Genomic DNA, 23,577 nt, shown 5'->3' with positions numbered 1-23,577 from the left:
GATTCTTGAAGAATATAATTTATAAATGCCTAATGACCTTAGTTCAACTGTCGTACCCCATCAGAACCCAAACTATATACTTGTTTCACTCCAATGTGTGTATACAAAGTAAATGTAAACAAACCATATAGCCTCAAAACATGGTTAAAACTATAATTTTGATATGGATAGTGAGTCCCTGCATCCATAGCGGTCTATGAAGTTGAGTGGTTACATTTTCTCCCTTAGCTGTTTTACCTGAAACGGTGGGAGGATGCTTTATCCTCCCATGCTTATCCTCCCCCATCCTCCCATTAAAGCACTGCTGATCAGCGCATCAATGGTGCCTATTAAAAGTGCACAGTATCAAGAAAGATGACTTTCCAGTACAATGGAGCGCGCAATGAGGTGGTCGGTCGGCCGGCCGGCGGATTAGGCGGCCGCCTGGCGCGGCAGATTGACAAGGGCAGCATTTCCCGAGCTAAACTGACCAAGAATCACCAACAACACCTCACATAATTCTGCCCCAAAACAATGAAAACTTGTCTCACCCAGTGGTGGGCTATTAAGGTGAGCACTGATGATGCCCCATTATAAGCAGTGCCCACTGCCAAAGGCAGGGAAAATATGTATATTGGCCATACCACTGTCAAAGTCATCTAACATAAATCATGTAGCATATACAGTAGAGAGTATATAGCCTCTGTGGCCTTTTCTGTCTCCTACAGAATGTCATGGACACTTTTTACATCATGCGTGCTTCCGATCAAATAGCCTAAATGGCGCCGTATCAAAAAATGTTTGCTTCGATATGAATATAAAGTAACATGTTAACAAACATACCATATCCTAAAAACAGGACAGGTCAAAGTAAAATGGACAATAGCCTATGGATTGAAATTAGGCTACTCACAACTGCTGTCCGGGAGTTTCACTCAGTGGGCTATAGTGTCAGGGTAATTAGGGATTTTGAGTTTGTAGGCCTATTCGTCAATTTCTGAGCTAATCATGGCAAAGAAGAAAATATGAACTGCATTTTCCAAGAACGCGATGCCTGATAAACTTGGGTAGGACTATAGCTGACGTAGGCGGCGCGTGAGTTTCTGCATGACAGTTATGATCTTCACATTTTCATGGAACAGTTTCATTTCAATAATTATTTTGTTTCTCAAAACCATTTTCACGTGGTTAATTATGCAAATCTGAATTAAAATGATAAAAATCTAAAGGGAAAAATGTAACCAATGCGAGAGCACCAGCTTCTGCCATGTGGACACATTGATAGGCCGACACCGTGAACCATTGGTGGTTAAAGAAATGAGCACATGGAACTGAGAGAACCAATTCAGCATTGTCAACTAAGTAAAAATACACAGCTGACAAATAAAAACAGTAAGAATATCGTGATAAAAATTCTGTTTCTTTAAATCGCATTAATCTATTCCACCTGTATGTCCCTTTCTATCTGTCTTGAGAACATTTTTTACAATACATTTTTTATTAAAATGTAGGGGGTAGATCAGCTTTTGGCTTCCGTCAATGTAATTGATCCCATCCTTCAGCTCCACTCAATCCCTCCTGTCTATCTCTGAACACTATCCTGTTTAGATTAGAGGTCGACCGATTAATCGGAATGGCCGATTTAATTGGGGCCGATTTCAAGTTTTCATAACAATCGGTAATCGGTATTTTTGGCCGCCGATTTTGCCGATTTTATAATTTTTACATTTTTTTTTTTTTAATGTAAAAAAAAAAAGTGACTTTTTTTTATATTTTTTACACCTTTATTTAACTAGGCAAGTCAGATTAAGAACACATTCTTATTTTAAATGACTGCCTAGGAACGGGGGTTAACTGCCTTGTTCAGGGGGGGATTCGTTTTTGCAACCTTCCGGTTACTAATCCAATCCAACGCACGAGGAGCCTGCATGGCAGGCTGACTACCTGTTACGCGAGGGCAGCAAGAAGCCAAGGTAAGTTGCTAGCTAGCATTAAATTTATCTTATAAAAAACTATCAATCTTAACATAATCACTAGTTAACTACACATGGTTGATGATATTACTAATTTATCTAACGTGTCCTGCGTTGCATGTAATCGATGCGGTGCCTGTTAATTTATCATTGAATCACAGCCTATTTCGCCAAACGGGTGAAGATTTAACAAGCGCATTTGCGAAAAAAGCACTGTCGTTGCACCAGTGTACCTAACCATAAACATCAATGCCTTTCTTAAAAATCAATAAACAAGTATATATTTTTAAACCTGCATATTTAGTTAATATTGCCTGCTAACATGAAATTGTGTCACATCTCTAGCGTTCATTGCACGCAGAGTCAGGGTATATGCAACAGTTTGGGCCGCCTGGCTTGTTGCGAACTAATTTGTCCGAATTTTATGTAATTATGACATAACATTGACATAACATAACTCGTAAGCATTCATTCAGACAGCACTTTCGTGCGTTTTGCCAGCAGCTCTTCGCTGTGTTTCAAGCTGTTTATGACTTCAAACCGGGTGGGTATAATTTGTGGAACGTTCCAACAGGAATCTATTCCAAAAACTTTGTAAATAACAAGGTTGCCAAAAAACAACGCATACAAAGTTGTATAGCGGCAGAATAAGATACCGGGTAGTGAGTGGTCTATTTCATTGCGTTTTTCACTCATCACGTTTATTCCGAAAAATGTCTGTCCTCACTCTGGTTGCCTATATACAAACATTAAGAATAAGCTACGTGGTGAGTTGATGCCTATTCGGCAGCTAGTTAGCTAGGTTTGTATGCGTTGCTACTTTGTATGCGTTGTTGGTTGGCAACCTTTTACTTGACGTTTTTTGGAACAGATTCCTGTTGGAACGTTCCACAAATTATACCCACCCCTTCAAGCCTGTCAACTCCCAAGATTAGGCTGGTGTAACCGATGTGATATGGCTAGCTAGTTAGCGGGGTGCTCGCTAATAGCGTTTCAAACGTCACTCACTCTGAGACTTGGAGTAGTTGTTTCCCTTCCTCTACATGGGTAACGGTGCTTCGAGGGTGGCTGTTGTCGATGTGTTCCTGGTTCAAGCCCAGGTAGGAGCGAGGAGAGGGACGGAAGCTATACTGTTACACTGGCAATACTAAAGTGCCTATAAGAACATCCAATAGTCAAAGGTATATGAAATACAAATCGTATAGAGAGAAATAGTCCTATAATTCCTATAATAACTACAACCTAAAACTTACCTGGGAATATTGAAGACTCATGTTAAAAGGAACCACCAGCTTTCATATGTTCCCATGTTCTGAGCAAGGAACTTAAACCTTAGATTTTTTTACATGGCACATATTGCACTTTTACTTTCTTCTCCAACACTTTGTTTTGCATTATTTAAACCAAATTGGGTTTTGGGGTTTTTGGTCCTCCAATAATCGGAGGGCCAAAATCGGTATCGGCGTCAAAACCATAATCGGTCGACCTCTAGTTTAGATTTCTATTTGCCAACTGTGCTGTGATTTTTCAAAACATTTCTGAACCTTTCTATTCTCAGATTCTACATATTGTAAATTAAAGATAAGCCTTTTTGCTAAGAGTATTATTGATTGATTGACTGACTTTTTAAATCACCCAGCGGTGCTATTTGCAGAGTTAGCTCCAGGTAAAAGTTGCATTTCTTCAGCAATTCCTGAACCTGTGACCAAAAACATGCTACATTTGGAAAGTACCATATTTGACTTCAGCTAGTGAAGTGCAACATTGATTTGATACAATCAACTAGGTCTGTTGCCAGCAAACTTGCAACAATATATCAACTAGCCTATTCCGGCAAGGGAAAAGTGTTCGGCATTTTATGACGTTTCCACTGGATATATGGGATCATCAGAGCATGACATTTTGCTCTTTCACACTGAGACTTGGTGATTATCGAGGGGAAACTATTAGCCTCTCATTTGCAATGGATTAAAAAAAAAGAAGGTACGCTGTCCCCGCAGCAATGTTACAACATATAGTGGAAAGCCTTCCCAGAAGAGTGGAGGCTATTATAGCAGCAAAGGGGGGACCAATTCCATATTAATGCCCATGATTTTTGAATGAGATGTTCAACAAGCAGGTGTCCATGTTTTTGGTCAAGTAGTGTACCTTGGAAGGGCAGTTGTTCTGCTTTACTCCAAAGTAGAGGGGAAATCATATGTCATTTTTGACATGCGTAGGCTTGACTGGTGACCGACATAATTGAAAACAGAAACATACATTTGAATGTGTAATAGATGATTCTCTTCAAAGGAATAGGGTGGCCTCTCTTCCTCATTCCTTCGGTATTAACATAATTTTTCTCTTATCTCCACAGTGCTTCCGGAGCCAGTGTTGTTGCCATCGATAACAAGATAGAGCAAGCAATGGTGAGTGCGTCTCTCGTTTTACCTTTAACCTCTTACAGCTAGACGTTCCGCTAGCGGAACACCTGCTCCAATATCCAATGATAGGCGTGGCGCGAATTACAAATTCCTCAAAAATACAAAAACTTCAATTTTTCAAACATATGACTATTTCACAGCATTTTAAAGACAAGACTCTCCTTTGTCTAACCACACTGTCCGATTTCAAAAAGGCTTTACAGCGAAAGCAAAACATTAGATTATGTCAGCAGAGTACCAAGCCAGAAATAATCAGACACCCATTTTTCAAGCTAGCATATAATGTCACAAAAACCCAGAAGACAGCTAAATGCAGCACTAACCTTTGATGATCTTCATCAGATGACACACCTAGGACATTATGTTATACAATACATGCATGTTTTGTTCAATCAAGTTCATATTTATATCAAAAAACTGCTTTTTACATTAGCATGTGACGTTCAGAACTAGCATACCCCCCGCAAACTTCCGGGGAATTTGCTAACAATTTACTAAATTACTCACGATAAACATTCACAAAAAGCATAACAATTATTTTAAGAATTATAGATACAGAACTCCTCTATGCACTCGATATGTCCGATTTTAAAATAGCTTTTTGGTGAAAGCACATTTTGCAATATTCTAAGTACATAGCTAGCCAGTGATGGCTGGGCTATTTAGACACCTGGCAAGTTTAGCCTTCACCAAAATCAGATTTACTATTGTAAAAGTTTGATTACCTTTTGTTGTCTTCGTCAGAATGCACTCCCAGGACTGCTACTTCAATAACAAATGTTGGTTTGGTCCAAAATAATCCATCGTTATATCCGAATAGCGGCGTTTTGTTCAAGCGTCCCAGACACTATCCGAAATGGTAAATCAGGGTCGCGCGCATGGCGCAATTTGTGACAAAAAAATTCTAAATATTCCATTACCGTACTTCGAAGCATGTCAACCGCTGTTTAAAATCAATTTTTATGCAATTTATCTCGTAAAAAAGCGATAATATTCCGACCGGGAATCTCCTTTTCGGCAAACAGAGGAAAAATCACAAAGACGGGGGCGGCAGGGCACGCGCCTAAGCCCACAGTCCCTTGATCGGCCACTTGAGAAAGGCGATAATGTGTTTCAGCCTGGGGCTGGGATGACGACATTCAGGTTTTTCCCGGGCTCTGAGCGCCCATGGAAGACGTAGGAAGTGTCACGTTAGAGCAGAGATCCTTTGTAAAAGATAGAGATGGCAAAGAAGTTCAAGAAATGGTCAGACAGGCCACTTCCTGTAAAGGAATCTCTCAGGTTTTGACCTGCCATTTGAGTTCTGTTATACTCACAGACACCATTCAAACAGTTTTAGAAACTTTGGAGTGTTTTCTATCCAAAGCCAATAATTATATGCATATTCTAGTTACTGGGCAGGAGTAGTAACCAGATTAAATCGGGTACGTTTTTTTATCCAGCCGTGAAAATACTGCCCCCTAGCCATAACAGGTTATCTAGGCACTACTAACATATTGAAAAGTTAAAGTACATGATTTGTCCTGAAGTCAGTGGTAAAGCTTGTGAGTAATGTTTGACATGGTATTATATCTCTCTTGCTAGCCATCTGACAACCTCTCATCTCTATAGTGTGTGTGCATTGTTGTATGGTCCTAAATTGTTGTGCTAATGGCAGGCCTCTCTCTCCTCAGGATCTAGTGAAGAGCCACCTGATGTACGCAGTGCGGGAGGAGGTGGAGGTGCTGAAGGAGCAGATCAAGGAACTGTGCGAGAGGAACTCTCAGCTTGAGCAGGAGAACGCCGTGCTCAAGTCCCTGGCCAATATGGACCAGCTCACCCAGCTGTCGTCCACCCAAATCAGCCCTGCCGGCAGCACCTCCCCGTCTCAGCAGCTACCCTCCACCAATACCAACACCCCCCTGGAGGGTGAAACCCAGGCTTTCAGTCTGCCACAGCAGCCCAACGTCACCTCTGTGTGATCCCATGCCCCCGTAATACACCTCCCTGACATACGGGAGGAGGAGACCCCAACAAACAACCAACCCCTGCCTCTCCCGCTGCCTTGCAACATAAAAAAAGAGCTCAGAACTGCATTTGATGTTTTTTTAGAAGCAAAAAAAAACAAGCAAAATCAGCTTTTGTTTGCCAACCCTTGTCTTCGACTCGTGTGAAGAGCCATGCTTCATTTTGCGTGCTGCTGCTGTCGTCTGGCCTTCCCAGTATTAGACAATCATCATCATGTGATAGCATTCTTTTGGCCGGGTGTCCTGCGTTAAGTCTATGGGGAGCTGGCCAAGGGAGGAGTGCGGTGCAGGGCCACGGGGGGTAAGAGGCAATCCGGCGCATGGTGGCGGTAGTGGAGGTGGTCCAAGAGGCCGAAAAACGTGGGGGGGGTCCTACGTGTTGGGAGGCCCTTGACTGTTCTATCCCCCACTCCACACTGGGTTGTTGGTAGCAAGTGGAAAAGAACGGGGGAATGAGAATGACAAATAGAGACTGAGGTGGAGGAAAGGATTCCCCCCACCATAGGAAGAATGTGTCTCACGCCGTGAGAAGACCAAAACTAGTTTTCCCAGAGCCACCACACTGACACAAATCAAAAAATAACTTAATTAGTTCAGTTTTAATGTTTGCATTTATTTATTTCAGGGATACAATTTTCATAATGTAAATGAACAATGTCACGGAAGTACATGTTAAAGTATGTTAGATTATCGGTCAGGCAGTCAATTGGTAGTCTAATCAAAAAGTAGTTCCGTAAATGCAATAGGTTCTTTTAAAAAGGCAATTCCCACGGCATAGCACCGCTAACACTAAAAGGCAGTTAACTTAATTAAATTAATACAGGTTGAATGTACATTTTGTAAAGAGTAAAGTGTTAAAAGCATAGAGGGATTGTACAGGTGAATGCCAGTTATTGAGATATGAATCGTTGGTAGTTATATTTTGATAAACATTTGCTGTAGTTTCTTTGTCGCCAAAATTGGAAGACAATTGCCATACTTTCCCAACATTTAAAAAATTCTATTGCACATATTTACTGTCTGGGCTGGGGGTAAAAAAAGCTGTGAAATTGTTCAACCTACGTTGTAACCAAAGACTCAAAGCTGTGTAATAATTTAATTTTTAATGCACACGTTTCTTTTAGATTTTTTTTTTTACTTCCTTGTTTTTTTGTTTCTGTTTAGCATGTTCTGCATGATCTATAATTAAACCACTTTCTTACCTCATCTTTTTATTTAGCACTCTTATTGTAACGTAAAGTTAGTCTGCTCTGTCCTTTACCCATTGTTTACAAAGAGCTGCCAGTTAGAACGAGAGAGGAAGGAGAACGGAATGGAAAGAGAGGGGGAGAGAATGAGGGGATTAAGAGAAAGGGAGAGTCAGAAGCACACACTAGCAGAAAATGAAGTTTGAGCCATCTTTTTGTTTATGTAAAGTGTTTTGAATTTCATATGCAGACCAAAAAAGTTTTGTTAAATTGCAAATGTTACTGTATTTAAAGGCCCAGTGCAGTCAAAAACGTGACTTTATATTTCCACACTATGAGGTTGGAATAATACTGTGAAAATTGTAATGCCCTTTTAGTATAAGAGCTGTTTGAAAAGACCACCTGAAATGTCAGCCTGTTTTGGTGGGAGGGAGCTTTGGTTTTCCATGGTGACATTACCACACAGTAAATTAGTTAATAGACCAATAAGAAAGTTCCAAACCTCTCTGCCAATAACAGCTAATTTTCAGTTTTCCCCTCCCCACTCAAACCACTCCCAGACAGTCCTAGCAAAATTCTTGCTTGAGAAATTGCTCTTTGCTTAAGTAGCTCTTTTTTTTTTTATTAATTTTTTTGACCATTTTAATTGAAAACAATCACAGGAAGGTACTGAATTGTTACCAGGAAAGGATTTGATTTTGAGATTTAAAACAAATGGCTGCATTGGACCTTTAAGAAATGCAAACATTTAGATTCTGATTGTAGTGTACCAAAACATACTTCAATAAAAAAACTGCTAGACTATAATAACTTACAAACTTAATGGAAACTATTGTACACATTTCACAACTTCAGCTTGAATCTGGTAAACTATTGAATGAGCATATTATGGTATGTCCTGTCTGCGTTACATGTCTTTTGTGCTTCCTGTACCATTCTTTGTGGCTTAGAACCAAACCAAAATTATCATCTTTAGCAGGATGAACTTAGATTTCACCTTTGCAACTGGGTATTATTATTTCTTTTTTTGAAGGAGATGCCATGTACATGCCAGGTGTGTACTGTATGAACGTGATGATCACTGAGCCTTGGAGAAAATATCTTAATGATGCCCTTGTAATGTGCTGTTGTGGCAACAAAAAAAATGGTGTAAAAAAATAAATTACTGTTTTATTAAGAATGTCAATGTCTTGCCCAGTGCAAATTGTGTCTTGTTTGTGTGTCATCTTACAATGAATGACTAATAATCAACCTTATGGTTACTGATGACTGACTTAGTTGTTGTACAAGTATGAAACATGCTGTATCCAGGTTATAGAGATGCCAAAACATGTATCTCTCACCTCAATCTCTGCTTGCTGTACTTTGCTCTAGGATCAACAAGAACTGAATTGATGTACACTAGGCTATTTTATTTACTCATAGGTACGGTTTTGTGCTCCAAACGTATTGGGGAAGTGACATATTTTGTGTTTTGGCTCTGTACTCAAGCACTTATGATTTGAAATGATACAATGACTGAGGTTCAGGCTTTAATTGAAAGGTATTTCATCCATATCGGGTGAACCGTTTAGAAATTACAGCACTTTTTGTACATAGTCCATTTTAGAGAACCAAAGGTATTGGGAGGAATTCACTTATGTGTAAGAAAGCTAGACATATCATACCCCCACAAATGCTAACCTTCCCTGTTATTGTAATGGTGAGAGGTTAGCATGTCTTGGGGGTATGATATTGGTGCATCTGTAACTTCCTCACTCGTCATTATTCACAATTAATTCAGGACTATCCGTAATCATGGTAGCATCCACATTTAATGTAGAAGTGTTTAGAAACATATTCTTATTGACAATAAAAGTGACTCCTAAATGACACATTATTTACGATTAGTTTCTGTTCGGCACAAAATAATCTATAAAACAACCAAAACAAACAACAAATGCATCCAACAAGTTTGGAGAGTCACAAGCTTGATGTAATCATTGCATGCTTGGAATATGGGACCAAATACTAAACCTTTGACTACTTTAATGCACATAAGTTCATTTGTCCCAATACTTTTGGTCCCCTAAAATGGGGGGATCATGTACAAAAAAAGTGTGGTAATTTCTAAACGGTTCACCCAACGGATGAAAATACCCTAAAATTAAAGCTGACAGTCTGAACTTTAACCTCATAGTCCTTATATTATTTCAAATCCAAAGTGCTGGAATACAGAGCCAAAACAATACAAAAAAAATTGTCACTGTCCCAATAGTTTTGGCGCTCACTATAAATATTCTGAACCAGGATCCTGATAGAGAAACATAAATTAGATTGAACACAAGTTACCTCTCCGCAATGTAGGTGCTTTGAAACCTAGTGAAAAGTACAATATAATGCATGTTGGTATGAAAACAGATTATGAGCACTCACTACTCTGCTCAGTCAATGTCGCCTGAGATGTCACCAGCCACGGCTCCCATTTACCTCGACTGAATAGCTTTATTATACAGTAATTTAATAAACTGGTCTATGCAGAGACTTGTTACTGGGGAGGTTGAGGAAGCTTACTCGGGTATGTGCATGAGTGGAGCCTACACACAGTTATTTAAAGAATACAGGAAATGGCCCAACAATATTTGTGCATGTGCACAGGCGTTTTCAGAAATGGCGCACACAGAAATTTTGGCTGAAATCTACGCAACAGTTATAAATAACATCCTTCTTAATTCATCTGTCGGAGAGGAAGGACACCACTCATGGATTTCATCATGAGGCCAATGGTGATTTTAAAACAGTTCAATGGCTGTGATAGGAGAAAACTGAGGATGGATCAACAACATTGTAGTTACTCCACAATATTAACCTAAATAACAGAGTGAAAAGAAGGAAGCCTGTACAGAATAAAAATATTACAAAACATGCATCCTGTTTCCAATAAGGCACAAAAGTCATACTGCTAAATATTTTGCAAAGAAATGAACTTTTTGTACTGAATACAAAGCGTTATGTTTGGGACAAATCCAACATAACATTGAGTACCACTCTTCATATTTTCAAGCATGGTGGTGACTGCATCATGATAGGTTTGCTTGTCATCGGCAAGGTCTATGGAGTTTTTTAGGATAAAAATAAACATAATACAGTTAAGCACAGGCAAAATTCTAGAGGAAAAACTGGTTCAGTCTACTTTCCAACAGACACTTTCACCTTTCAGCAGGACAATAACCTGAAACACAAGGAGTTAATTACCAAGAAAACATTGAATGTTCCTGAGTGGCCAAGTTACAGTTTTGCCTTAAATCGGCTTGAAAATCAACAACCAACTTGACAGAGCTTGAAGAATTTTAAAAAGAATAATGGGCAAATATTGTACAACCCAGGTATGCAAAGCTCTTAGAGACTTACCCCAAAACACTCACAGCTGTAATCATTGCCAAATGTGATTCTAACATGTATTGAATCAGGGGGTTGAACACTTATCTAATCAAGATATATTAGTGTTTTATTTTTCATAAAACATTTTAATTGTAGAATTTTTCTTCCACTTTGACATTACAGAGTATTGTGTGTGGATCGTTTGCAAAAAAAGGACAATTAAATCAATTTTAATCCCACTTTGTAACATAACAAAATCTGTAAAAAGTCAAGGGATTTGAATACTTTCTGAAGGCCCTGCATACACAATCACACACACACACTACACAGATTCACATACACACACGCGCATACCGACAACACACTTTTACCCTCATCATACGCTGCTGCTGTACCTCTGTTCTTTATTTTACTCGTATTATTATCTATCCTGATGCTTAGTCACTTTGTCCTTGCCTTCATGTACATACTGTAGCTACCTCAAATACCTCGTACCCCTGCACGATGATCTGGTACTGGAACTCCCTGTATATAGCTCCATTCTTGTGTATTTTATTCCTCTTGTATTACTATTTTTCTTTTTATTATAATTTTTTAACTGCATTGTTGGGAAGGGCTCATAAACAAGCATTTCAAGGTTAAGTCTACACCGATTGCATGTGACAAATAAAAATGTCTTTGATTTACTTGGAGGAATTGCCCTGGAGGAATATGGTACATTGGACTAATAGCCCTTTCTTCTTCTTTTCACCAAAGTAGGACATGTCAGCAATTGAAAATACTACATACTGTTTTTTCCTCTCTGTCTTCTGTTTGCCAACATGACCAGCGATGAGAGATGCATGTCCCCTGTAGGTAAGGCTGTCAAATCCTCTCCTTATGCATGTGGTGCCTGGACATAATCTTTTGTCTGTGGTTTGTTTGTGTGTGTGGTTTGTTTTGTGTGTGTGTGTGTGTGTGTGTGTGTGTGTGTGTGTGCTTGAACAGCTTATTGAGCAGAGCATACAACAAGTGATTGGCACACAAGGCCAGGGGCCCGTATAGATTAGGAATTGCTATTCACACATGGTATAAAGATGTGGATGTGTTTAACTACTCTTGTAAGGGAACAGAAGTACCCACAAGAATAGTAAACAAACAAAAATGTTACCAACTGGGGTCCTGACAAATTCTATTTCTAGGGGGTTTAGGGTTAAGGTTAGAATTAGTGTTAGAATTACGTTAAGGGTTAGGGTTAGGAGCTAGGGTTAGTTTTAGGTTTAGGAGCTAGGGTTAGGTTTAGGGTTAAGGTTAGGTTTTTGGGTTAATGTTAGGGTAAGAGTACGGGTTAGGGAGAATAGGATTTTTAATGGGACTGAATTGTGTGTGTGTGTGTGTGTGAGAGAGAGAGAGAGAGAGAGAGAGAGAGAGAGAGAGAGAGAGCCCTTCACCACCAGCAGGTGCCATCATTGTCAAGCTATTAGCAGGTTTTGCATAAAAAGTGGGGTTCTAGGCTGTACTGGAATTTTCTAGAAAAGTAATTCATGCATTACCCACCAGTTACAAATAATAATGTGAAACTTTATATTGAATGTCACTGACTTGATTTAACAGAGAATGGAGGATAATTGAATAAGGTAGCAAATGTGCAGGCATCTTCATATGAATAACTCACAGTTATAAATTCAGCATAAGGGTATTTTGCAATAAATAGAAAATAAAATACATCTCAATCAAATAAATCTCAATCTATCACTTCAAAAACAACCTGTGTCAAGGAGTAGGAGTCTTTGAAACATCAACCCCGCCCACTACTGATGATAGCCAGGTCATGCGGTTTTGTGTTTCTGTTTAGGCCTCGGTTTGACACTGACAGCGCTCGTATTGGACCACACCAGTCACCACTCCTACTAGCCAAAGTGAATGCGACGAGATAATGTTGAGCCACTGACTGTAAGCGGCCGGTGACTTGTGCGTACTGGAAGTGGACTTGGGGGAAGCTGATACCGTATTCGGTTTCCCCCGGTTCGAGGAAATGGAGATTACGGCGGAGGCTGAAGCCGAGGAACGCAGGTGAGGGACTAGGTGGGGTATCGGCTAACCAAGCTAGCTGTTGTTTGCTAGCTAACTAGCTAGCTTAGCCGGCTAGCTCGTTGGGTAACTAACTAGCTACATTACGGTTGTTCACGAATGAAAACAAGTCTGAAATTGGCCAATGAACTTCAAATGTTGTCCTCAGTTACATGCCATATATAATACTGTCCATAACAATATGTATTTGCTAACTAGTAATGTGAACTAGGTAGCTAACGTTAACTAGTGTGTTGACTAAATTAGCTAACGTTCGCTAGCTAACTTGAGTTAGCATTATTAGCTAGATGTCGCTAAACTAACTTAACTTTATATGTAGTTATCTTGCAAACTGGAAGAAAGTGCAAATTCTCCATTACAGGTGCTGTACAAGAGGGGTATTTATCGAATTCGCCGGGAGTGAGCCAGGTGCCCCGCTCTGTCCGGCGTGAAATTGGCTCAAAACAAAAGTGGTGTAATTAAACAATTACGCTAATCAGTAGGATTCTGCGTTTTCCCATACAAAAGCGATTTCTTTTGATAAAAAAAACTCTCCTTCCCATTGAGAACTAGTTTGAAAATGCAAACATTTATAGAATCTCTAGTGTGTTTCTGGAGGATGCACTATGCTGTCTTGTTGACAACATGACCGAGAGGTGCAGATTACTGTTTGATATAAGGAGGGCACTCCTCTCCAGTTTAGGCCTGATGATGTGACGGGCCATAGCACGGTGTACCCCGGGCCATATTAATCTAACCCCCTCAGTGTTACAGTACTGTAGGTGTGTCAACATGACCTGGATGATGGGCACTTTGGGGTGGACCCACCGGTTTCAATCAATGAGAGAATATTTCAAATAGATACATTGGCGATGTACACATTGTTGGATTACTTCATAGAGTAAAAATTGATTAATTTTAATAACGGAGCATCTTCTAAATTCAAACGTACCACCTGCAACTGGACACAGACATTTTAGAAGAAGATTGGCCGAATCAAGAACTAATATATTATGGGCAAGTTTAAGGTTGGTAGAACAGGATCTCAATCTGTGCTACACCAAACAGTACCTAACCTGTAACTCTCATTAATGCATACCAAAAAACATTGGATAAATCACATTATCTGGTATAACAATCTGTGGCTAAATCACATTATCTGGTAAAACAATCTGTGGCTAGGATCACTCTATAATCACTGACAGACTCCTTCAGTAGTCATGAAACAGTGGCACACACTTCAGTAGGTTCATCCATAACCCCTTCTCCTCCAACTCTGTTACATGAATGAGCCCTGGATATTTTAAGCCTAATTTCTGTCATACTTTGCTGCAAATGAGTAATGTGAAGTTTTTAATGAGATACTTTTTACTAGAAAACCAGATCTTCCAAAAATCTCCCTTCTGGTATTGTTCTTCATTGTTCCTCATTACTCAAGACTATCCTCCCAAGTGTGTGTGGGAGAGTGTCAGTTTTTGTGTCAGCAGTGAGTTCCAGCTAGCTGCTGACTTAAGGAAAAATGAGTAAGTCCTGGGTATGAGCTTGCGCTTTGCCTGTTGGTCAAAGGGATTTTGTGCTCAGCCTGTTTTTTTGTGTTTTTTTTTCCCCCCTCAACATCAAGTAGGCTACTTTAAGGCATAGATTCACTTTTGATTTTGCTGCTCTCTCAATGCAAGCGGAAAGTGAAACACACTTCTATTCACTCACCCAGAACAACAATATGTTAACTCTTTGTACTCAATACTGTTGTTTTAAGGAGTTTTCCATTAACCTATGTCCATTGGAGGTTGTAGCCCACATCACCTTTGCCTAGGCTATATAGGCTAGGCCTAGTGTCTTACCTACAGTGCATTCGGGAAGTATTCAGACCCCTTGACTTATTACATTTTATTTTCGTTACAGCCTATTTCTAAAATGTATTACATTGATGAACAAAAACAATCTACACACTATACCCCATAATGACAAAGCAAAAGCAGGTTTTCCTGAAATAAGTATTCAGACCCTTTACTCAGTACTTTGTTGAAGCACCTTTGACAGCGATTACAGCCTCGAGTCTTCTTGGGTATGACGCTACAAGCTTGGCACACCTGTATTTGGGGAGTTTCTCCCATTCTCTGCAGATCCTCTCAAGCTCTGTCAGGTTGGATGGGGAGCATCACTGCACAGCTATTTTCAGGTCTCTCCAGAGATGTTCGATCGGGCTCTGGCTGGGCCACTCGCGGCCATTCCGAGACACCCCTGCGTTCTCCTGTTGGAAGGTGAACTTTCGCCTCGATCTGAGGTCCTGAGCAGGTTATCATCAAGGAACGCTGTACTTTTCTCCGTTCATCTTTGCCTCGATCATAACTAGTTTCCCAGTCCCTGCCACAGGAAAACATCCCCACAGCATGATGCTGCCACCACCGTGCTTCACTGTAGGGATGGTGCCAGGTTTCCTCCAGATGTGACGCTTGGCATTCAGGCCAAAGAGTTAAATCTTGGTTTCATTAGGTCAGAGAATCTTGTTTCTCATGGTGTGAGACTCTTTAGGTGCCTTTTGGCAAACTCCAAGTGGCCTGTCATGTGCCTTTTACTGAGGAGTGGCTTCGGTCTGGCCACTCTACCACAAAGGCCTGATTGGTGGAGTGCTGCAGAGATGGGAGAACCTTCCAGAAGGACAACCATCTCCACAGAGGAACTACAGAGCTCTGTCAGTGACCATCAGGTTTTTAGTCACCTCTCTGACCAAGACCCTTCTACCCCGATTGCTCAGTTTGGCTGGGCGGCCAGCTCTAGGAAGAGTCTTGGTGGTTCCAAACTTCTTCCATTTAAGAATGATTGAGGCCACTGTGTTCTTGGGGACCTTCAATTCTTCAGAAATATTTTGGTACCCTTCCCCCGATCTGTGCCTGGACACAATCGTGTCTCAGAGCTCTACGGACAATTCCTTCGACCTCATGGCTTGGTTTTTGCTCTGACATGCACTATCGACTGTGGGACCTTATATAGACAGGTGTGTCCCTTTCCAAATCACGTCCAATCAATTGAATTTACCACAGGTGGACTCCAATCAAGTTGTAGAAACATCTCAAGGAGGATCAATGGAAACAGGATGCACCTGAGCTCAGTTCCTAGTCTCATAGCGAAGGGTCTGAATACTTATCTAAATAAGGTATTTATGTTTTGTTGTTTTTAATAAATGTGTTAACATTTCTAAAAACCTGTTTTCTCTTTGTCATTATGGGATATTGTGTGTAGATTTCTGAAAATATATTTAATCCATTTTGGGATAAGGCTGTATGTCTATGGTCTCAGTATATGTCTATGGTCTCAGTATATGTCTATGGTCTCAGTATATGTCTATGGTCTCAGTATATGTCTATGGTCTCAGTATATGTCTATGGTCTCAGTATACTTTAGGATACTTAGCCTATATCTACTTAGCCTAGTACAGTGCATTTCATTGGGCGCTGTATATGCAGTGCACAGCCAGTAGTTTTTAGTCACAATGGTTCATTCGGGGTCATTGCACAGTAGTTTGTTTGTTTGTTTGTTATGGCAGATTCTTACTGTGTGATTTCTTCTCAGTCAGTCAATGTTGGTTTTACTTTTTCTGCTCAGCTGTCTACTCTAGAATGTTTGGGTGAGGCTCAAGTTCAGTCAAGCCTATACCACTCTCTTCCTCCGTTCTCTTCCTCACCTCCTCCCTCTTTCCAGGAGGGAACACTGGAAGCTGCTCTCCAGTCTGAAGACCACGGTGGAGGGCCTGGTGTCCACCAACAACCCTAATGTGTGGTCTCGCTATGGGGGTCTGCAGCGGCTGCACAAGGACATGAACCACATCCTCAGCCATGGCCTCAAGCATGAGCAGGTTAGGCCTCATGAACAACTACTCCTTTACTTACTCTTAAAACCTCTTACATCTAGACCTTCCGCTAGCGGAACACCTACTCCAATATCCAATGATAGGCGTGGCGCGAATTACAAATTCCTCAAAAATCCCAAAACTTCAATTTTTCAAACATATGACTATTTTACACCATTTTAAAGACAAGACTCTCCTTTATCTAACCACACTGTCCGATTTCAAAAAGGCTTTACAGCGAAAGCAAAACATTAGATTATGTCAGCAGAGTACCCAGCCAGAAATAATCAGACACCCATTTTTCAAGCTAGCATATAATGTCACAAAAAACAAAACCACAGCTAAATGCAGCACTAACCTTTGATGATCTTCATCAGATGACACGCCTAGGACATTATGTTATACAATACATGCATGTTTTGTTCAATCAAGTTCATATTTATATCAAAAACCAGCTTTTTACATTAGCATGTGACGTTCAGAACTAGCATTCCCACCGAACACTTCCGGTGAATTTACTAAATTACTCACGATAAACGTTCACAAAATACATAACAATTATTTTAAGAATTATAGATACAGAACTCCTTTATGCAATCGAGGTGTGATTTTAAAATAGCTTTTCGGTGAAAGCACATTTTGCAATATTCTGAGTAGATAGCTCGCCATCACAGGCTAGCTATTTTGACACCCACCAAGTTTGGTACTCACCAAACTCAGATTTACTATAAGAAAAATTGGATTACCTTTGCTGTTCTTCGTCAGAATGTACTCCCGGGACTTCTACTTCAATAACAAATGTTGGTTTGGTTCCAAATAATCCATACTTATATCCAAATAGCGGCGTTTTGTTCGTGCGTTCAAGACACTATCCGAAGGGTGACGAAGGGTTACGCGCCCGACGCGTTTCGTGACAAAAAAATTCTAAATATTCCATTACCGTACTTCGAAGCATGTCAACCGCTGTTTAAAATCAATTTTTATGCAATTTTTCTCGTAAAAAAGCGATATTCCGACCGGGAGTCGTTGTTTTCGTTCAAAGACGAAAGAATAAAAACATGGTGTCCCCTCGTGCATGCGCCTCCAGTCTCTGTTCTCTGATCGACCACTATCCAAATGCGCTACTGTTTTTCAGCCAGGGCCTGCAAAGACATCATTCAGCGTTTTGCTGCCTTCTGAGAGCCTATGGGAGCCGTAGGAAGTGTCACGTTACGGCAGAGATCCTCAGTTTTCAATAAAGAGAGTATAGAAAGCCAAGAAATGGTCAGAGGGCACTTCCTGTAAGGAATCTTCTCAGGTTTTGGCCTGCCAAATGAGTTCTGTTATACTCACAGACACCATTCACAGTTTTAGAAACTTTGGAGTGTTTTCTATCCAAAGCTAATAATTATATGCATATTCTAGTTTCTGGGCAGGAGTAATAATCAGATAAAATCGGGTACGTTTTTTTATCCGGCCGTGAAAATACTGCCCCCTATCCATAACAGGTTAACTCTTTTACACTATCATTTGTACTTTTGAAAAAGGTAATAATAAGACCTTATTATTTGGCTGTTTTTCAGCCTCTTTATTTAAATGCACTTATATTATTGTCCTGGGTAAGAGCCTCTGCTAAGTGGGTGTTCAGCGTTTGTTCCCTGCATTTTCTTTGAGGCAGGGTGCAAAAGAGCTGCTGAGAATTAACATTTCATAATTCTACTGCTTTTTCTCTGAATCTGTTTTCTGATGTTCTGTTTTTATCCTGTCCTGGTAACCCAAATGTATGATGGATAGGGAAGAACTGGTGGAAACGTGGTCATAACAGCACATTGTGGCCTTTCATCGGCCATAAGTAGGACAATGCCATTGTACTGTAGTTAATGCCGGTTTTGTGTTGCAGGTGTACTACAAGCAGAAAGACTACTGGCCCTTTGTGTGTTGTGTCCGCTACATCAGCCCTCACCTGGCCTCACATGTAGAACAGGTATTGTACTCTAGCAATCTCTTTACAGTGATTAATCATCCCATGTATATGCTGGTGGAGCTAGTACAGTTTGTTGTGACCACAGACATTGTTGCATCCCAAATGGCACCCTATTCCCTACATAGTGGACTACTTTTGACCAGAACCTAGTGCTGAGCAATTAGTGCTTTTTAAAGTCGGTTTGTCTCGGTTATTAAAAAATAATTGTGGGTATCGTATTCGCAAAAAAATGTAAACATCAAATGCATTATAAAATAATGACAAATTCTTTTGGAGCTTTTTCATGGAAATCCCAAAGCCCAAAATAGTGAACATTCAATTGCTGAAACATTGAAAATATCCTATTCTCTCCATCAGGTCCACATTGGCTAGACCTCATTAGGAAATTACTATGAAATAAAATATTTACATAGTTTTTATTTCATTACTTTATTATTTTTAATTCCTTGAAGGTGCACTATGCTGAAATTGCTCTGCCATTTCCTGGTTGCTAAAATTCTAATAGTTCCCCTAATTTCTTTGTGACAAAATAGCAAGTATAGAGAATCATTGAAATATGTTTTCCATAACCAAAGATATTGTATTTTCAGCTGTTTGAAGCTGGTGTACAAAACCGAAAGTAAAAGGCACATAGTAGCTGCCTAAGTATTCTGCAGAGCTGTCATACGAAATCATTTGACTAGTTCTTCAAAGTACATAAGGCATACTTTCAAGACTGCTTATTACCAACTACAACTATCAATCAGAGCTACCTCATGAACTGTCTCTATCCCTCATCTTTGTGTTTACATTCCTCTCTCATGCGGTCTGTGTCGAGCCGGGAAGAACAGGCGCAATGAATTATGGTCATTGTAGTTGATTACCACATTTCTTTGCTGAACTAGGGGGAATATTTGCCTAATGAAAACTACAACTCCCTTCAGCCCAGCATCCCACAAAGAAAGTTCTTGATTTAATTTCTCTCTTTAATTTCTTTCTAGAGAAACAGCGCATTGAGCTCACAAAAAAATGAACTAATGGAATTAAAGCAATTGAACTGATGTTTTTTATATTTTATAAAGCCCCTTTTACGTCTACAGTTATCACAAAGTGCTTATACAGAAACCCATCCTAAAACCCCAAACAGCAAGCAATGCAAATGTAGAAGCACGGTGGCTAGGAAAAACTCCCTAGAAAGGCAGGAAACTAGGAAGAAACCTAAAGAGGAACCAGGCTCTGAGGGGTGGCCAGTCCTCTTCTGGCTGTGCTGGGTAGAGATTTTAAGAGTACATGGCTAGATTGTTCTTCAAGATGTTCAAAAATTCATAGATGACCAGCAGGGTCAAATAATAATCAGGTCAGCACCTCAGGAGTACATTTTAGTTGGCTTTTCATAGCCAAGCATTCAGAGGTCGAGACAGCAGGTGCGGAGCAGCAGCACGACCAGGTGGACTGGGAACAGCCAGGAGTCATCATGCCAGGTAGTCCTGAGGCATGGTCCTAGGGCTCCGGTCCTCCGGATGGGTGCATACTTACATTTACACAGGACACCAGAAAAGACAGGAGAATTACACCAGCTATAACAAATCTAGCCCCCCGGCACATAGACTATTGCTCTCTGAGCTCTAGTCAAAAGTAGGACACTGAGGGGTTGCGTTAACGCAGAATTCTGCATTTTTTCACACAGATTTCTTTTAAATAAATGCATTAAAAATATCTTGCTGCGTTTTGTAAATGCAGATCTAAAATGTTATTGTAATTTCTGCTTTTCATCAGTCAAATTTTTGTGCTTCAGTTGCCCTTCTCCACTCAGATGAGAGAAACAGCATTCTATCAGCAAACAGCACTCGGACTGATGTGTAGCTATTTTTCTCCGGTACTTTTCTCAGTGTAGCCAGCTAGCTTTTCTCTGGTATAATGCAAGATTAACTTGAAGCAAAACATTAGGAAATGTAGCTGGCTACATTCTTTCTATGATAAACATTAGAAAATATGATGGCCATGCATCATTTAGTAAAAAATACCTCGTCTTTTCATTGTAAGCTCATTTGGCTGCTAGCCAAATAGTGTTGAAAATGAAGCTATTTTCTGCCCAATGTGTATTTGTGCCTAATGTATTTTCTGTGAAAGAAAACGATAGTTGTACACCCCTGATCACTATTGAGAAGAAAAAAAAAAAAAAGATTGACTTTCAGTATAAAACGTAGGTGAGGTCTGTGTTATGAAAATGCAGATTTATGAACACTAACGCGACCCCTTACTATATAGGGAATAGGGTGCCATTTGGGACACAGACATTGTTGTATCTATGTAGTTGTGACAACAATACAGTGATTAGCCATTGTGTAACCTAATGAGTGGTTCAAAGTTGATGCGAAACCTGATCTTAATGCTAGGCTGGCCCACAGTTGACAATGAGTTGAAAAGAGGCAAGGATAAGCTTTAGTGAATGAATAAATACAACTTTTGCACTCTTACCAGGGTAATGCTTCAACACCCTTCTCACATGCCTCTGTTGTGAAACCCAAATGCCCTTTAAACTTTTAGCCCCTGACCTCTTTCCCGTCTTGTTGATGTGCTAATGTTTTTTGTGCAATCTGCTGTATCTTCAGAAAACTCTTGATGATCTCAGCTACCCCCTGTTACATTATCACAGAAGGTACAAACAGATCTGGGTGGGTCCAGCCAGCCAGCCAGCTAGTCAGCCACAGGTTCACCAGTTATATAGTAGTCATCTCTCTCACCATCTCTTTTCTCTTTCTGTATTTTTCCTCACCCTTGCCCTCTCCCCCTCACTCTCTCACCCATACACTCCTATTTCAATCTCCCCCCCCCTCCACTCTCTCTTTCTCTCCTTCTACCCTCACTTCTCTCCCTCCCCTTTCTGGGCCCTGTAGTTCAGTACGCTGGAGCCCGTGCTAAACAGGGGTATACAGAGTGTTGGGGAAGCCTACAAGGCCGAGCGCTGGTTATTGCACAGCCTTCAGGTCCACCTGCTCTCCGCCCAGCTCAGACCCCTGCTCAAACACCAGGGACACACCCGCAAGTACTACAATGGTAAGGCTGCGTGTGAGTGTGTGCCCCGGCCAAACCAAGACAACTGTAGTTAAGTTTGTGGACTTGATGAAGGAATTAGGGCTGGCACGGTAATTGTAGGATCATGTAACCGTCAATTCTGGATGACAATTGGACTGTGTCTGTGGTATTGACTTGTCCTATTGACCTTATCTTGACTTTCTCCCTTTCTCAATCAGTTGCTCTCTCTGTCTCACGCCTCTCCCCCTTCCCTTCTCTCTCTCCCTCTCTCTTTCTCTGTCTTTCAGAGGAGGCCTTTCTCCTTAAAGAGCCCCATGTGACGGCCATGTTTCAGTATCTGGAGGCCGTGGAGCAGAACAACCCCCGTTTGCTGGCACTTGTTGACACTGTCAAGGTGGGCACCTCTCACACGCAAGCGCACACACCAATCATAATCTCTCTCTGTCTGTACATCTTGGTGTCTTAAGTTCCTGTCCCTGATATCCACTTAAGCATTAGTGGAGGATATCTCTCCCTCCATCTCTCTATTTGTCTTCTCTTTTCTGATACAGCTCAACCATGCCTTACACATAAATTGTCTTTTGCCATGTTCCCCCCCCCTCTTGTTTTTACTATACCTAATTGTCTGTGCCTGTATTGATCTATTACCATCTATCTTACTGTACCTCTCTTTCACACTTTAATTTGTCTCTAATCCTCCCCCTCTGTTTTTCTCCTTCTTTCTCAGCTGTCCACTCTGAAGGGCCCTCTGTGTGTGGGGGGCCTGTTGAAGAGCCAGAGTCTGTGTGAGCTGCCTGGGGCCGGAGGAGGCTGGAGGGACGGGCTGGGCAAGGGCCAGGGGCCCCCCAGGGAAGAGCTCAACCGCAGGCTCACCACCTCCCAGTGCTCCCTCCCCCACCGAGACAGAGGACACACACTGAACAGCATAAACACAGGGGTCATCTCAGAGAGGAACTCAGGTGAGGAGCGAGGGGTGGAAGGAGGATAGGAGAGAGAGAGACAGGCTCCCACTGAGACAAAGGACACACAGCCAGCAATAACACAGGGGCCATCTCAGAGGGTAACTCTGCTCAGGTGAGGAAATGGGGAGCTGAGGGAGGTTAGCGAATGGAGGAATGTAAGGTGAGGGATGGGAATGAGGTTGTGAGAGTGGGAAAGAGGGAAAGAGAAAGTGGTACCTGACACCACTACGGTCTGCCACATTAGAGAGCAACACAGGTGAGGATTGAGGGATAGGAGGGAGAGATGGAGGGGTAGGGAGTGAGAACATGGGAGGAAGAGCAACACCAACACAGATCAGGAGATATGGAGGAAAGCAGAGGGATTGAGTGTAAGGAAGGTAGACGGGAAAGAAAGGGGAGGAGTAATAAATTAAACACAGATTAAAGCAGGGAATGATGTAGAGGATGGATGAACTGTACAGTAGGGTAGAATTTCAGAGGGAGGATAGAGGGATGGAGCGGTAGATTCTGAGAAGGAGAGGAACAGCATTGTGAATGGAGGTTAGGCAGGACATGTGCCTCCTGTTATCGCATTATCATTTCAGAAGGTCAAGGTCCACAATAAGTCACACTAGCTGAATTCACTACAGTGCTTGTGATCGCCGTGAGCCCACACAGACCTGATTTGTAAATGGAGATATGGTTTATTGGCGATTGTAAGGAGAGGGATTCACTAAAACTCCTATCTGCCTCATCTCTCATTTGGTGTGTCTGATAGATATGGGAAGTATAGAAGTGACACTAAGAATTATGTCTGCTCTGTTATTTTACAGT

At 41.0% G+C, this 23,577-nt stretch overlaps 2 protein-coding genes across 2 annotated transcripts in view; both read left to right on the top strand.

The window, feature by feature from the left end:
* LOC106613485 (TSC22 domain family protein 2) overlaps positions 1 to 8,754 on the top strand; it is a 69,153-nt gene extending 60,399 nt beyond the window's left edge. Inside the window, exons 2-3 of the mRNA XM_014215765.2 lie at positions 4,309 to 4,360; positions 6,049 to 8,754. Coding sequence (XP_014071240.1) covers positions 4,309 to 4,360; positions 6,049 to 6,336 — 340 coding nt within the window. The 3' untranslated portion in view covers positions 6,337 to 8,754. The remainder of the gene's footprint in view (positions 1 to 4,308; positions 4,361 to 6,048) is intronic.
* A 4,021-nt stretch (positions 8,755 to 12,775) lies between these two features.
* Positions 12,776 to 20,931, top strand: k0226 (K0226 protein). The gene is given in 4 exon segments (NM_001141377.1): positions 12,776 to 12,980; positions 16,677 to 16,830; positions 18,704 to 18,879; positions 20,292 to 20,931. Coding segments are annotated over 4 exon segments (426 nt in total). The 5' UTR covers positions 12,776 to 12,942; the 3' UTR covers positions 20,350 to 20,931.
* Positions 20,932 to 23,577: the final 2,646 nt, after the last annotated feature.

The sequence above is a fragment of the Salmo salar genome, chromosome ssa10 (assembly GCF_905237065.1).
Source record: "Salmo salar chromosome ssa10, Ssal_v3.1, whole genome shotgun sequence".
NCBI classification, from domain to species: domain Eukaryota; kingdom Metazoa; phylum Chordata; class Actinopteri; order Salmoniformes; family Salmonidae; genus Salmo; species Salmo salar.
The sequence above is the reverse complement of the archived record's forward strand: the minus strand, read 5'-3'. Positions and strand labels throughout refer to the sequence as shown.